This window comes from Anomalospiza imberbis, chromosome 17 (genome assembly GCF_031753505.1).
Source record: "Anomalospiza imberbis isolate Cuckoo-Finch-1a 21T00152 chromosome 17, ASM3175350v1, whole genome shotgun sequence".
Lineage (NCBI taxonomy): Eukaryota > Metazoa > Chordata > Aves > Passeriformes > Viduidae > Anomalospiza > Anomalospiza imberbis.
The window spans coordinates 11145560-11160692 of NC_089697.1; the positions used below are offsets into that span (position 1 = coordinate 11145560).

At 47.0% G+C, this 15133-nt stretch overlaps 2 protein-coding genes and 1 long non-coding RNA gene across 3 annotated transcripts; 2 read left to right on the forward strand and 1 right to left on the reverse strand.

Annotated features, from left to right (window-relative positions):
• The first annotated feature begins 232 nt into the window (after positions 1 to 232).
• On the forward strand, positions 233 to 5626 carry PRELID3B (PRELI domain containing 3B). The gene is made up of 6 exons (XM_068208019.1): positions 233 to 332; positions 962 to 1130; positions 1475 to 1564; positions 1938 to 2008; positions 2778 to 2880; positions 3551 to 5626. The coding sequence occupies exons 1-6, from the start codon at positions 301 to 303 to the stop codon at positions 3668 to 3670; spliced, it is 585 nt and encodes a 194-aa protein (XP_068064120.1). The 5' UTR covers positions 233 to 300; the 3' UTR covers positions 3671 to 5626.
• On the reverse strand, positions 2674 to 11931 carry LOC137484292 (uncharacterized). The gene is made up of 3 exons (XR_011004817.1): positions 9362 to 11931; positions 7347 to 7525; positions 2674 to 3042 (listed from the first exon to the last, which is right to left on the reverse strand). It is a non-coding gene; the product is annotated as an uncharacterized lncRNA (long non-coding RNA).
• Positions 11932 to 12914: 983 nt separating this feature from the next.
• Positions 12915 to 14344, forward strand: ATP5F1E (ATP synthase F1 subunit epsilon). Its single transcript, XM_068208021.1, has 3 exons — positions 12915 to 13070; positions 13457 to 13583; positions 14207 to 14344. Exons 1-2 carry the CDS (start codon positions 13039 to 13041, stop codon positions 13578 to 13580), a joined length of 156 nt encoding a protein of 51 aa, XP_068064122.1. The 5' UTR covers positions 12915 to 13038; the 3' UTR covers positions 13581 to 13583; positions 14207 to 14344.
• The last annotated feature ends 789 nt before the right edge of the window (positions 14345 to 15133 follow it).

Sequence of the window (15133 nt, forward strand, 5' to 3'; positions counted from 1 at the left end):
TTGCGCGGTGGGCGGCGGAGCCGGCGGTGTCGCCCCCGGGCGCGCCCTTCACGGCCGGGCCGGGCCGGGCCGGGCCGCAGGGTCTCGGGCCGCTCCCGGGGCCGCTCCCGGGGCCGCCCCAACCTCACCCCGAACGTCCCCGGCCGGGCCCGGCCCCGGTCACGCGGTGCGCGCCCCGTGACGTCAGCGCGGCGCCGCGCGGCGATTGGCGGGCGCTGCCCGCGCAGGCGCGCCGGGCCCGCGGAGCCGAGCGGCGGCAGCGGCGGCCCCGGAGCGCGGCCGGGCCCGGCCCCCGCAGCCATGAAGATCTGGACCTCGGAGCACGTGTTCGAGTAGGTGCCGAGCGGCGCGGGCGGCGGCGGCCAGGCCGGCCCTGGGCGCGGGGGCCCTCGTCCGGCGGGCCGGGGGCCGCGGGGCCGCACCGGGAGCTCGGGGCCGCGGCCTCTCGCCTCCCCTGACCTTCCCCCGCGCGTCCTGGGCGGGCCGGGGTCGCGGGCTGGGGGAGGCTCCCGGGGCCGGTGCTCGGGGCTGCGGAAGCTCGGCAGGGGCTGTAGCTGTGCGGGGCCAAGGCGCCGCCGGCACCGAGCGGCGTCCTTGTGCTGCCCCCGGGGCAGCGCTGCCCGAGACACCGCGAGGCCCTTCGTGGTGCCGGGGATCAGGTGCTGCAGAACGTCTGTGTTAAAAATAATCTGAAGGGAGTACTCGTTACACGGAAGTAGAAACTTAATAAATCACTCCAGTATTACGAAAATGTGGATGAAGTGAAGCCTTCTGGCATGGTGTCACAGGGAAAACATTTTTATCCAGTTACAATAGAACCAGCACACCCAATTAAACAGAGATGTTGTATTTTCGTGTGCACTGCCCACTCAAGGAAATAGAGGTTTTTTCCCCAGGAAAGGATATAATCCTATTGAAAACAGAGGCGTGCAACTTAGGTGTCGTGGTTGTGTTTGGGCAGTCACCCCTGGGAAACTGTGATGACAGCGGCCATGAGGAAATACCCCAACCCCATGAACCCCAGCGTGGTGGGAGTCGATGTCCTGGACAGACACGTGGATCCCAGCGGGAAGCTGCACAGCCACAGGCTCCTGAGCACCGAGTGGGGAATCCCGTCCATTGTGAAATCGGTGGGTGCTGTGTCACAGGCCAGACAGGGACACCGCGGGGAGGGGAAGCTCCTGAGCCAGCTGTTGTAATAGATGTGTATCATTTCATAACTTTAATGGTTTAAAAGTTTAATGGCTTAAGCTTAACAGCAGCACGCGGTGACTCTGACAGCCAAATCTGGATCTCAGGCTGCTTCCATCTGGAAAATGAGATCTACCTCAATTGAATAGCTTTGTTTTAAGCTAAATCCTAATTGTGTTCTCTTGATCTGTTCAATGCAGTAACCACTGCTTGTGCATTTAAAGGCATGAAGAATTGCAGTGGGTGAGTGGAATTGATGCCATCTCTGTTTGCCTGTCCCCAGCTCATCGGCACCTGCAGGACAAGGACCTATGTGCAGGAGCACTCTGTCGTTGACCCTGTGAAAAAAACAATGGAGCTTAAATCCTGTAATGTAAGTAGTTGTGTTTGTGCCACTGAAATGGAACACAGAGTATAACAGCACCTTGTACATAGGAAAAGGAAAATCATCTTGAAAAAACTTGAAAATTGTGTTAGAACAATACAAGTTAAAGGTTTAAGTAATGTGGTTATAGTTGATCAGTTCTGTTTTTCAGCAAGGAGCTGCTTGGCTCTTGGAACTTGTCACTGCTGAAGCTGTGAACATAGTGAAGAGCAGGAGGAGTTTTGGGGGTGGGGGTGGTGTTAAGAAAAAATGTTATAAAGCCTCTTGGTGTACACTATGTTTTCTAATCATGTGACATTTTGCTCTCTGTAGTACTCTCTGTTACTTGTATCAAAGGGTAATCCTGTCCTGTGTTCTACAGATTTCATTTACAAACCTCGTGTCAGTAGATGAGAGGCTTGTCTATAAACCACACCCTCATGAACCACACAAGTGAGTACCTCCCTGCTCTGAGACTGACTGCATTTTGCTTTGAAAGTGTCCATGGTTTCCCTCGATCGGAAGATGAGGGCTCCATGGCCTCTGTTACAGTAAATTGTCTAAAAACCAGGATTAAATGGACTGTCGCTTCCTGCAGTGACACTGGTTCTGCAGAGCCCTGGGAGACTTTGGGTCATGCTGTGCTGGAGTCCAGTCCAGTTCAGGGTGTTCTGTCTGTAACTGGATTCGTGTACATCTGCAGTTTTCAGCTCCTTGTTCTACATTTATATGCCTTTAGCCTCTGATTTTGGAGGTTTATGTTTCAATTGCTGCTTGGTGTTTTTAAGACAACTTGGAGCTTAGTGAGTCTGTACTGCTGGCAGTGATGATGATTCTGCAAGATTGTTCTAGAGATTCTAACACTGGAGTTTTTTCCTGTCATGACAGTCAGAAATGTTCAGTCCCTGTTGTTGAAGGGGATGTTTTAATACTGTTTTCCCAGTATAGAGTAACTCCATATCTGCTGTTTCCACTCTTAACATCCTGCTGCTAAAGATGGAAATGGCCGAGAGCCACAAAGGGAGGCCTGGACTTGCCAGGCACTCTTGGGCTTTATTTTCTAAGTAGAAGCATAAAGCAATTACACTGGAAGTAGGTTGTGTTTAGGGGGCAAGAAGTTCTGTGTTACAGAGCAAAGCTGATGAGGGAATGTACGTGTAGGGGAGGAGGGAGTTTCTGTTTTAAACTACTCAGAGTAATTCAGTTTCCTGCTCTGTTTCAGAACCATTCTGACACAAGAAGCAATAATATCTGTAAAAGGGGTCAGTCTCAGCAGTTACCTTGAAGGGCTAATGGCAAACACAATTTCTTCCAATGCTAAAAAAGTAAGTATGGCCTTTGTGTAAAACGCGTGGTCAGTGGCTAAATGTCAAAGGGAATAAAGATCTCTGGTTTACTTTTTGGCTTTGTCAGCAATCTTAGAACGGAGCCACATGGTTCTGCTGCCTTCACTGTAGAGACTGAATGCTCAGCAGGCTGAACTTACTCTTGTTTTCCTCTTGTGAATGGAGATAAGATAAATTGTTCTTGGCAAAGCTCTCTGAGTCTTCACTGGAGCAAACATCTCCACTCACTCAGCAATGGGACGCTGTCATTCTTTTGCTGCCCTCTTGATGCCATCTATTTTGTTGTAAAAAAAGGATCTACATTCATACTGACATGAAATAGTTATGTGGGAGCAATGAAGCAGTATTTTAGTTGAGAGTCTGTCCTCTGGCAATCCAAAGATATCTTGAGTTCAGCCTCGAGAAAGATAAAGCAGTCTGGATAAAAAATCTTTTGTGGATCATAATGTGAGAACTGCCGATATAAGGAATTGTTTTCATGAAATCAAATGCAGAACATGTTCCAGCAGTACTCCAGTTATTGGAATAACATCAGAGGCATGTATTTCTGTTCCTTCCTCTTTCAACGACTGTGTCTTCAGTCATTTTCAGTAAGAATTTAAATTATTTACTATGATTTGCACACTAATAAACTTTCCTTTAACTATAGGGCCGGGAAGCATTGGAATGGGTAATTAAAAGACTGAATGCTGAAATTGAAGAGTTTGCAGCTTCGGCAAGAGGAACCATGAGGAATTCAATGGCAGCAGCAGCATTTGTAGAGAAATGATGATAGTTCTTAGACCTGTATCACTAACGAGGCATAACGACCTGCAGCTTCTCTCCAGGCCTGCATACATGTATCCTCTGTTATTTCAAGGATGTGTGTATTAGGCATGTTATAAATTTAATTTGGAGAAAAGCTGAATTCCTACCAAGGGTGAGGCTCAAAGGCTATTTAATATATTGGGTCAGCTGGACCGATGAAGAAATAAATTTCAAGTGTAGTTCCTGTATTTACATGAACACTAACTTATAATGTTTGCAGATATGAAATAGCCTCATTTAGTGCTGAGGCTGCCTATGGTGGAGGACACTGGCACATTAGGCTAACTTCTATTTTTTGTGTGACTTATGGACTACCTCTTTTGGGACCAAGCCCAAAATTAAGCAGAATGGTTGTTCCAGCATTGTTCTTTTTGTTGATTTTTGACAGTTGTGTGATACAACTTGGTTTAACAGAGAGCTTATTACTTGATGCTTGAAATATAAAAGAATGTACAAAATATTTTTTGATAACCTTTTTAACTTGACTGGTTGAACTAACACGGTACTGGGATTGTTTTTCAGGCACTATAGGTAAAACATCAAAGTGTCTCTTACCTACTTACCAAGACCTAAATCCTGCTCCTAAATGCAACATTAATGAGCTGGGCATGCAGTACCTTAAAATCAAATTTTATCTTAAACTTCTACAATAAGTATCTCCATTTCTAAAAGCCCATTACATAAAGGTACGATAAGCACAGAGCCTTAAAATCTTGTAAGCTGCTACAGTAGTAGGTTCACCTCAAAGAACCAATTAAAGACTAAAAAACCTTTGTGAAGGTGGCTGAGGAGATAACCAAACACAAAAGGAAATAGTATTTAACAATATACTCATTAAGCTGATCACAGAAATAACCTGTCCCATCCACTGGATATTGTGTTGTGCTTCACTTTAACCGGCGTTCTGGTTCCACATGGCTTCGCCCTTTGAACTGATTTGCTCACAGTACAAGGCCCTGTGTGTTCTCGGGGGTTTCACTTGCTGTTCTCCAGGCTGTGTTTCCTGGTACTCATTGCAGGTTCCTGGTACTGTCACCAGTCGTTCCCTGCAGGAAGGAAAGGTCAGCCCTTGGCGCGTGCCACGCTGTGCCACTGCGGGCAGTCCTGGGCACCGCACGGGGACTCTGTCCCACGAGGCCCTTCAGGCTGAGCAGAGAAAGGCAGAGGCACAGCCCAGAAGGAGCTGATGGTGGTATTTTGGTGCCCAAAGCTTTTCCTGGAATTTTGATTCTAAGCTTACAAGCGATTTCAAGACCGTCTTAGCCTTTATGAACTGTAATGTCACCCTGCCCAGCATATTTGATTTTGCATGCCATTTCTGTTATATCAAATTGCCTATTTAGTAGTGTCTGCTTACAGAGCTTATTTTAACAAACAAGAACACTTCCATAAGGTTTGTGCTGGGGGAAGAAAATAGGAATATAGATATATAACTTTTAAAAAATAACTATTCTGAACAGAATATTTTTCTAAACAGAAATGGCTTGAGACTACCTTACTAATTGAAGTCATTGAGGTTTGCCATACTTTTACAGGAGATTATTACAACTGAAATAACATTTCAATTTTAAAAGTGTATGTGAAACTTCTACAAAACTGTACCATCATTTCTGATAAAAATGCTTAGCTTGAAATTCATTTTATGTTTGCTCAGCCATTAGCATCATTTGATATTCTGAAGTCAGTTTTTTCATTTCCAAATTTTTCTGCACTAAGGACTGCATAGTAGAACTCACAGTTTCACCTTGCACTGAAAAAAACTTATTATTTAATTTTTACAGGCATTCAACAACTTCTTGAAAGATAATATCTTTCTTCTATTTTATTTATATGCCTGCATTCTCATTCTGTCAGAGTATGGCTTTCTGTATGTGGCGCTTTTTAAATAAAATTTTGTTTTAATTCCTGAAAATTTCTGGTCTATTTGTGTTTTAGAACTATGAGGTGAGTAATCGAAAATGAGAGGGGTGAAGGAGAAGAAATCCCTGGAGTGAGTGGCTTCTTTTCTTGAAATGCATATCCTAAAATGCACATTCGCAGCTGCTGTGGTCTTTTTTGCTTCTTACTAACTCAGCTTTTCTGCAAATCTGGTTGTAACTAGCAAGCAGCTTTCACAGTGTGCTGTGGAGAATCCATCCTGTGGAAAGATTTTGATGGGCTGAGAGTTGTGTTGAGATTGACTGCAGTGAGTGTGGGTTGCTGTGGATGCATGCACCACCACTGTGAGAGGGGCAGGGCAGGGAGGCTCTGGGTTCTGGGGGCTGGAAGGAATGGAGGAAATGCGGAAGAGAAAGCAGCTACAACTGGAGGAAACAACTGAAGGACCAGGAGAAAAGAATTTTTTTTAAAGGGGAAGGGACAGAGGAAGTGGAGGGGCAGAGGTGTAGGAATGTGATGTGAACAAATCAGTGCTGAGGGCTCTGATGGATCCCTGCCCACCAGTGGGTGTCAGCACCTGTTCAGCCACACAGCAGTGAGCCACAAGTGCCAGCCAGGGGTTTGCTTCGAAAACAAAGCAGAAAAATTGTAACCACCATTTCCTACAACATTGCTGAGCTGTCTCTTGTGGTCTGTACTTGCATTTGTATTTCCAATAAATGTCAAATACAGTTAACATGAACACCCACTGTGTGATAATGCAGCATTTCCAATCTCCTGGCCCTGAAAGAGCACTGGGTCAAAGGGAAGGTCAGCAACCTGTTGAAGTTACATTTATGGAAGAACTGAAGAGTGCTGATAAAGAGCTTGTGTGGAAGCAGTGAGTCATTTTAGAATCCTTCCATTTCTTAAGGTGGAGGTTGTTCTTTCACTTGCCACAGGATCTGTTAATTTCTATCTTAAATATCTCCTTAGCTTTGTTTTACATGTCCCTGTAGAACTGAATTATTCTAAAGGTAAGGCTACATGTTACAACCAAGCTGAACTAATTGCTTACCTCAGGAGGACCACGAGCACCAGCTGTGGACAAAATATCTTACATCGTGATGCTATTGTGTTATAACCACAATTAAAAAGGAACACAAGTTATTAACCACATGGAAAGAGGAAGTAATGCACAAGGTTTTTATGTTGGGGAAGATGAAATAGGAAAACCTTATAAATATGATTGCCTGGCAAAAGATTTGGAAAATACAGACATTGAGATGAGAACTAGATTTGAAATAGCAAACCTTGACTACTGAATAACTAGAAAACAATAGTATAGCCAGGCTGAAAGCAATCCCCCTTTCTGATTAAACAACGCCCTTTACCTGCAGATAGGTCCAAAGGTCAAATGGAATGCTCTGTCTCACCCCCAATGTCTGGTTCATCCCACACCTGTGACCCTCCCCTGAAGTATCAGGTATCTGTGACCCCATTGGCCCAAGTCCTGCTCCAGCCCACCTTGAAGCCCCCTGATAAGGTGTGCCCGAGGGACCGGACGCTCTCTTGGACCTTCCCCTGGGACCCTCACCTGGAACCCTCGCTCTCTCCCTCTCCTTCTCCCTCTCCCCCTGGGCCTGCCACGAGTTGCGCCTGGCAACTCCAAGCAGGGCCTTTCCCCCTTTTAATAAACCACATTTTCTAAGACCTGACTTCAGAGATCTCTCATCCATCCAAACCGTCCTGGAGACCCGCGCTCGTTACATTTTTAAAACTTGAGTGTACCTGAATTCTGCTCTGCAGATCCTGGGTCCCTCCTCAGGCTATTTATGCCAGATTTTGTAGAATGGACAGCTGAGACTTGGATGACACTGCAAAATTATTCTTACTTTGAATCCAGGTGTCCAAAAGTTGAAAATTAACATCTTCATCAACTAACCTTCAAAATACTGTCCTGTAATAGGAAACAGCGCAGAACTGAATCTTTCTCTTAAGATCAGAGCTGACTCCAGTGAGGTGTTTGCTGGCACTGTGTGCAGTGCTGTGCTCAGACAGGAGATTTACCAGGGCTGACCGTATTGTCACCAGCATGGCATCATTCCCAGTGGCTGTGCAGCAGATTAGGGTCAGCAGCAGAGAGAAGAGCAGAGCTTTACCAGCACAGCCCAGTATGGCTTACCCAGGCAGAGAAAGGAGGTAAATCCACAGCTCCCCAAGGTAGGAAACGTTATTACTGACCTCTGTGTTTTGTACAAAGGTGACCATAACTCCACGTTTCTTGACAGTGTTATTTCATAGGAAAAAGTGCAATAACTTTATTATTTTAAATTAAGACAGAAAGAACTCAGTGAAGAGATGATGGAATTTATAGTCTGTTGGACACTGGCTTTTTATTATATTGTAATTTGCCTTTTTTTTTTATATCCTCCCCTGTAAAATACTTGAGAAAACTTTGAGATTAAAGATAGTCACAATTATATTGGTTTTAGATAGCAAGGGATTTTTTAAGGGGTTAATTACTTTTATGTTTTATTAACAATACAGGACAGCAAGCAAACTTGTCATTTCATCATAAATTATGCCTGTTTGGAAAAAGTAATTTGTTTTGACTTTTGATCTATAAACATTGTACTCTTGAAAGAATTGCAACCATGTTGCAACAGCTCTTAAATTACAGAAGCATTATCTATAAATGTTAAATATATTCAAGAACTTTTGGGGGTCTCATCAATGGTATATAAGCAGCTCTTTTTTTTAATGTGGCAATGTTTGCATTGTGCTAAATCCCCACGATTTGAATGTTTGCATAGTAAGACACCATTCAGGCTCAGTGGCTGCTCAGCAGACACCTGCTTCAGTTAAGAGCTGACCTGGGTGGGAGTTGCACCCATGGTGATTATGGTAAATCCATTACACACTCATCTGGACATGGGTTGTGTAAGATCACGGGCAGAGCTGGGGTGTGTTCACCTGCAGTCTCCTGTACCTTGCACTTTCTTGGTCCATAAAATGTGGTTGTGATGAGTGAAGAGCTTTTTGTGCCTTCCTGTGCCTGTCTGGAGAGGCAGCCGTGGCTTTGAGAGCTCTGAGCTTTGCAGCGTGGTCTGGAGACGAGAGAAGGCAGCTGTGGATCAGCCTCTTGATCTACTCTACTATAATTAGATGCACCTTTCTGAACTGAAATTTAAGCTGTTCTGTTCCCTTTTTAATCACATCTGCCTTCTATCACAACTTCTTTTTATGATATTTTTATTAAACAATTCAAAATAGCACAAATAAAAAATTATCATTACTATACAGATTTTATATCCAGAGGTATAAAAGAAGGTAACAAAATAAGATCTCTTTTTATCTGATAACAGTTAGAACTGCTGTTCCTGAAATGTGTATTTCTCAGACACAGAATCAATTTAGCACATTGTTAGCTTCCAAAAATAAATCCTGCACATGCTACACAGAAAAATAAATCTGGTTGAACAAGAACAGACATGCCAGGAGAGAAGACTGTCTGCAACTGTACGTTTGATTCTGTTCCAGTCCCCTGGAAAGGCACAATGTTCTCAATAATTCTGTGGGCTCTTACTACTGGAGTTTTTCTGCACCAAAAGAGAAACTACTAAGAGACTGAGCACAGCGTTTGAATCATTATTTAAAAAAAAAAAAAATAATAGGGTCTTGCTATCTTTTTGTTTTGGTGTGATTATAGAGGTCTTTTGTTTAAATGCTCCTGATTTAACACCCATCATGTTGGGGATTTATTTGGCTTTTCAGTGTCATCTCTTCAACCTACCTGGACCTACTTGGTCTCACTTTTTTGGCCTCCCTGGACCCCTCCAGTGTCAAGACTTTAGCCTCCTTGGAACTCTTTAAAATCCCCTTTTCAGATTCATTGGATTTATCCAGTCTGAGCTCTTCATCCTCTGTGGAATTCTCCAGCCTCACTTCTTCATCCTCTCTGGACCTTTCAAGTCTCACATCTTCATTCTCCTCAGACTTCTCCAGTAGCTCCTCTTCAATTTCCTTAGAGCTCTCCAGTCTCACCTCTTCAGATTCCTGGGAGCGCTCCAGTTTCTCCTCTTCAGTTTCACTGGACCTATCAAGTCCCACTTCATCAGGCTCTCTGGATCAGTCTGGCGACAGCTCTTCAATCTCTTTAGATCTCTCAAGTGTCACCTCTCTATCCACAGATTTCTCCAGCCCTACTTCTTCACTCTCTCCAGACCTCTCCAGTCTCACTTCTTCGTCCTCCACAGATGTTTCCAGTCACACCTCCTCAGCTTCCCTGGACTTTTCCTGTACAATCCCTCCATCCTCACCAGGGGTCTCCGAGTACAGCTCCTCCACCTCGTCGGAATCTCTAGACCTCACCGATTTTAACTATTTCGTGTTTCAGCGCTCCTCTGGATTATCTTCATCGACTCCTGAGGATGTTTCCAGTCTCATCTCTACACCTTTTCTGGATGCCTCCAATCTCACCTTTCAGGATGCTTCTTCCCTCAGCCCCTCTGTTTCTTTGGACATGTCTAACCTCACATCCTTAGTTCCCCCAGACCTGTCCACGCTCACATTTCTGGATGTTGCTAATCGCACTGCAGCGGCTTCTCTCGACCTCTGCATCTAACCCTCCTAACCTCTCCCCTTCTCTCTGCAACCTCTCTCTATCCTTCAAAACTTCTCTCCTTTATCTGCTCTCTCCTTTGTTCTCTCAGTGAAGATTCTTACCTGAGGAAGGTTTAGGGCTTTACAAAATATCTCCTGGCATCTAAACTGGGCATGAAAACAGGTCATCCAAATCTGTAACGGTGCCTTGGAACAGCTGCATAAACATCAATATTTATTGTGGAATTTTTGTAGAGGACAGTTTCTGTCACTGATTGATATCCAGTCTGCCTCAGCGTGGCTGGTACCTCTCCCAAAGGTTTCGCTTTTTCAGTTCATGCTGAATCTTTATCTATCAAGACCAACAAATAGTAAATAGAGCTAAATGTGTAAGTAATTGCATCGAGGGGGTGTATCTCCATTATGGATTTGTGTCTGAGTTAATTTCACAGAATTGCAGGCAGAGGCATTTCACAGGGAGGTACGGAGAGAGAAGACGTGGTGGGAGAAGAAAATTGTGGAGCAAAAAACAGGTGAGAAATGGGTTAGGGAGAGGAAGCAGAGAAGCCGTGGGGCAGGAATAGAGGGGCATGCAGCTGGAAAAAAATGTCCAACTCTACTGGCATGATTTTTCTCTGCCAAGCCATCAATGGGGCCTGGGTTGTCCATGAGGCTTAAAATAATCTTAGTGCTAATTATTTTACCTATCGAATCATCAGATGTTCCCATTAAAGAAGCATTTGCATGTAGCATCCCCTTTCTCAATATATGTAAGTGCTGCAGTTATTTGTCTTGCATCAAATATGCTGCTTGAGTAGCACAGAGGGGCTTCCCGAAATCTTTGGTGCTGTCTTGTATATTTTTGTTATCACTGTTATGACTGGGGCTTTGAAACCAAATATATTTCCTCTCAATATCGCCGGCACCTTTCTGTGTTAAAAGTGCAGAAACATGTTTGTCATAACAAGTATTTTTTAATTTATTTCATTTCTGCTAATTGGAAAACTTTGCTCCAATATGCCACGTCTGTCACAAAATTAAAATATGTTTCACACAAAAATAAAGAAGAAAACAAACGCATGAAGTAAGAATTTTCTGCCTCATTTATACTAGTTATTTCTTTAAAATTAAGTAGGAACAATTGCAATAAGTGTATTTAAGAAATTAACCCAAAATTCTATAGGAGCAGAGTTGTTTAACAGTTAAAAAAAAATACAGATCACTGGTCCAGATCTCACTCTTGTGTGCTGGAGACAGACTGACATATCTGGTGAACAGTTGTTCTTTCTGTTCTGGTGGCTCTTCCCTGACATTACCGCGTGGATTGTTAATTGCAAAGGTTCTGGACTAAATGAGATCTCTAATAAAGCTGAAAATTGCTCTGTGTTTTAAAAATGGTTTGACTTTGGATGAAAGGAATAAAAGAGAACACGACAAAGTGCAAGCATTTGTTTAAAAGCCAGTATTTAATCTCCTTAAGTATTTTCTCTTAATTATTTAAATGAACATTAGGTTAGGACCAAATTATGTATCAAACATGATTTGAACCTTCTACTAGCTTTTTGCTTATTGTATCTGGGAAATTGACTGTTTTTTTCTATGTGTCAATAGCTTCTAGTTTACTATGTTGTCTTTTATGGATTTGTTCAGAGGAAATGACTGAATTTCAGGTGTTTTTATCAACATCCAAAGAAAACCCATGGCAAGGCACCGTGTCCGATGGGACAGAACTGTCACCACTTGGCCACCCACAGATCAACTCCAAAACGAAGAGTCTGTTTAAAGAAATCACTGGCTCCACATGCTTGTAAAACTGTTTTCTTTTTAATGTCTTATCTAGAAAAAACCAGGAAGTGTTGGCACAGAGGGGTAAGAACAGATTTAGGTGGAAAAGACACCCATCTAACCACTTGCTCGGATCCTTTTTTACAACAGGATGACTGAGGAAGGAGTTAATGTGTAACTAACACAAGTGCTCTATAACTAACCGTGAGCCTCGCGGAAAACTTCGCCTTTGACTTATGTTCTTTAGATAACTGACATCTAGCGTATTTCCGGCAAGTTACCAGCACTGAACCTCTGAACCGACTCCCGTGGTTTTGAGAGCCAGGCAGGCCCCAGGCGGAGGCGGAGGCGGGACCCTCCCGTCCCGGGAAGGGCACGCACCTCGGCCCGGAGCGGCCGGGAGGAGCCCGGGCGGGAGGAGCCCGGCGGGGAGGAGCCCGGCGGGGAGGAGCCCGGGCGGGAGGAGCCCGGGCGGGAGGAGCCCGGCGGGGAGGAGCCCGGCGGGGAGGAGCCCGGGCGGGAGGAGCCCGGCGGGGAGGAGCCCGGCGGGGAGGAGCCCGGCCGGGAGGAGCCCGGCGGGGAGGAGCCCGGGCGGGAGGAGCCCGGGCGGGAGGAGCCCGGCGGGGAGGAGCCCGGGCGGGAGGAGCCCGGGCGGGAGGAGCCCGGCGGGGAGGAGCCCGGCGGGGAGGAGCCCGGGCGGGGAGGAGCCCGGGCGGGAGGAGCCCGGGCGGGAGGAGCCCGGCGGGGAGGAGCCCGGCCGGGAGGAGCCCGGGCGGGAGGAGCCCGGCCGGGAGGAGCCCGGGCGGGAGGAGCCCGGCGGGGAGGAGCCCGGCCGCGGCCGCGCCGCCACGGCCCCGCCCTCCGCCCCTCACGGCCGCGGGGCCGCCCGGGCCGAGGGGAAGGGGCGGGGCGCGCCAGGCGGAAAGGGCGGGAGCCGCGCGCCGGAGCGGAGCCCTCTGATTGGGCGCTGGCGGAGGCGCGCGCCCGCGAGCGGCGGCGCGCGTGAGCGGTTCCCGCGCGCTGATTGGCCGGCCGGCACGTCCCCTGCGGCGCGCGCTGACCTTGGCCCGCGGAGCCGCAGCCATGGTGGCGTATTGGCGACAGGCCGGGCTCAGGTACTGCCGTGGCCGCAGCCCCGCTGCGAGGGAGCGGTGCCGGGGGAACGCGGCTCTGGGGCGGGGGAGGCGGCTTTGGGGCCGGGCTCAGGTACTGCCGTGGCCGCATCCCCGCTGCGAGGGAGCGGTGCCGGGGGAACGCGGCTCTGGGGCGGGGGAGGCGGCTTTGGGGCCGGGCTCAGGTACTGCCGTGGCCGCAGCCCCGCTGCGAGGGAGCGGTGCCGGGGGAACGCGGCTTTGGGGCCGGGCCCGGGTCTCACTCAGGTACTGCCGTGGCCGCAGCCCCGTTGTGAGGGAGCGGTGCCGGGGGAACGCGGCTTTGGGGCGGGGGAGGCGGCTTTGGGGCCGGGCCCGGGTCTCACCGCCCTCTGTCGCCCCGGCCGCAGCTACATCCGCTACTCGCAGATCTGCGCCCAGGCTGTGCGGGCCGCCATGAAGCCGCAGTACAAAGCGGAGGCGGAGAGGGCAGCGGTGGCCACGGTGAAAACGGTGAAACCCAAAAAGGAGTGAAATGTAAGTGGGTGGGGTGGGCTGGGTGCGAGGTTGGAGCTCTGTCGCGCAAGAGTGGCGTTAGCGATAGTCTGTAACCGCTGAGTCCATTAATCCCCAGTATCTGGAGATAACCGGCTCGATTTCCAGGCATGGGAGTGGAGGGCATTGTGGCTGGTGTGGTGCGAGTGGGCGCAGGGGTTTGTGACCTGGTTACGTGTGGGATGGGAAACAGCCTAATCTCATCATCAGCGAGGTGAGATGTACTGTCTGGCGAGCCCTGCACTGAACCGCTTGGGGTTTGATCGGACTTGTTACGGCCTTACACAGAACAGCTGGGGCTCTGTAGTGATGCTCATAGGTTTCTCTGTGATTTTCACTTGTCTCAGACTTGCTAAGCCAGCAGACAGCCTCTGAACTGCTCCTTCCCCTGATCAGCAAATTCGTTGTATGGGTTATCTGCTCTCTGTGAGACAGATGTTGCTTGTACCTTTATTTGTGCCATTCCATACATCACAAGCAGCTGAAATGTTTCTCTTCTGGATAGAACAGCTTCTATTCCTGATGTGAGATTAAATACCTTTTGGTAAAAGTGTACCTTGTACAAATTCTTGAATCAAATAACTTGTATTTTTAATCTCTTGTAGGAGCTGATCTGTGGTGAATAACAGCAAACTGCAAAGCTGTAGGCAAGCTTAAGGCTGCAGTGTAATGTCATCACATGAACTGTAGAACTTGCCTGTGTATGTAAACTGGCATGCAAATAAATGTAATTTCTGAACGTGTGGAAAGTGTAGTTCCTCTTGAAACAGTTTATGTTCTACTGTCACACTTACTTTTCAGTTCTGTTAAAATAAAAGACTGCTTTTAGCACAATCTGGACATTCAGTAGCAACATTGTTTATTTTTAAGTCAAATCTCTTTTTTGGGTGTCATGCTGATATTTCGGGTCCATAAATGAGTGAGAGATTTGATTATTGTTTAAAATCTTTCTGCCTACTTAATTTAAATGATTACTTTGGAAAAAATCCTGGCTAAAAGCTGTATTAATAGAGAATATAGCATATAGTTTTGAAGCAGGATATTTGTGCTGTGGGTGTGCTGCTGAAGATCTAGTCTCCAAGTCTGAGACACTGAGCAGTGAATCAGGAACTGGGAGAGCTGCTGTCATGTGAGAGGTGGGGAAGAAGACACAGGAGTCTGAATTGTTTATCCTCGTTGCACTTTGTCAGCACAGGGAGGAGAGGGAGAGGGACACATGTTCCCTGGGAAGCAGGAATGGAGGGGGACACTGCTCTTGGCTGGGAGGCAAAGCTGCTCTTCAAGCTTGTGTGGTTGTGGGGAAAGTTTTTGCATTTTCCTGCTGCTGTCATCCCTGTGTCCTCACAGCAGGGATGACATTGTCCCACTGCACAGGAGAATTGGCTTCAGGTTCCTTCACCAAGACTGAACTCAAACATCAGGGGTTACCTTCTTCAGAGTACAACCTTTGTTAAACCTTTTCATCTAAGAGTGTAGCTGATTTAAATCAAAGTTAGTTCCTGCAAGAATAAACTATAGGGGTTTGTCTATCA

What these genes read in the sequence shown, in the direction of transcription:
- PRELID3B (XM_068208019.1), top strand. Translation starts at nt 301, where the DNA reads ATGAAGATCTGGACCTCGGAGCACGTGTTCGA. An exon ending in ACCTCGGAGCACGTGTTCGA is followed by an intron (nt 333 to 961) that starts GTAGGTGCCGAG and finishes GTGTTTGGGCAG; the next exon opens with TCACCCCTGGGAAACTGTGA. An exon ending in TGGAGCTTAAATCCTGTAAT is followed by an intron (nt 1,565 to 1,937) that starts GTAAGTAGTTGT and finishes TGTGTTCTACAG; the next exon opens with ATTTCATTTACAAACCTCGT.
- ATP5F1E (XM_068208021.1), top strand. Translation starts at nt 13,039, where the DNA reads ATGGTGGCGTATTGGCGACAGGCCGGGCTCAG. An exon ending in TGGCGACAGGCCGGGCTCAG is followed by an intron (nt 13,071 to 13,456) that starts GTACTGCCGTGG and finishes CCCCGGCCGCAG; the next exon opens with CTACATCCGCTACTCGCAGA.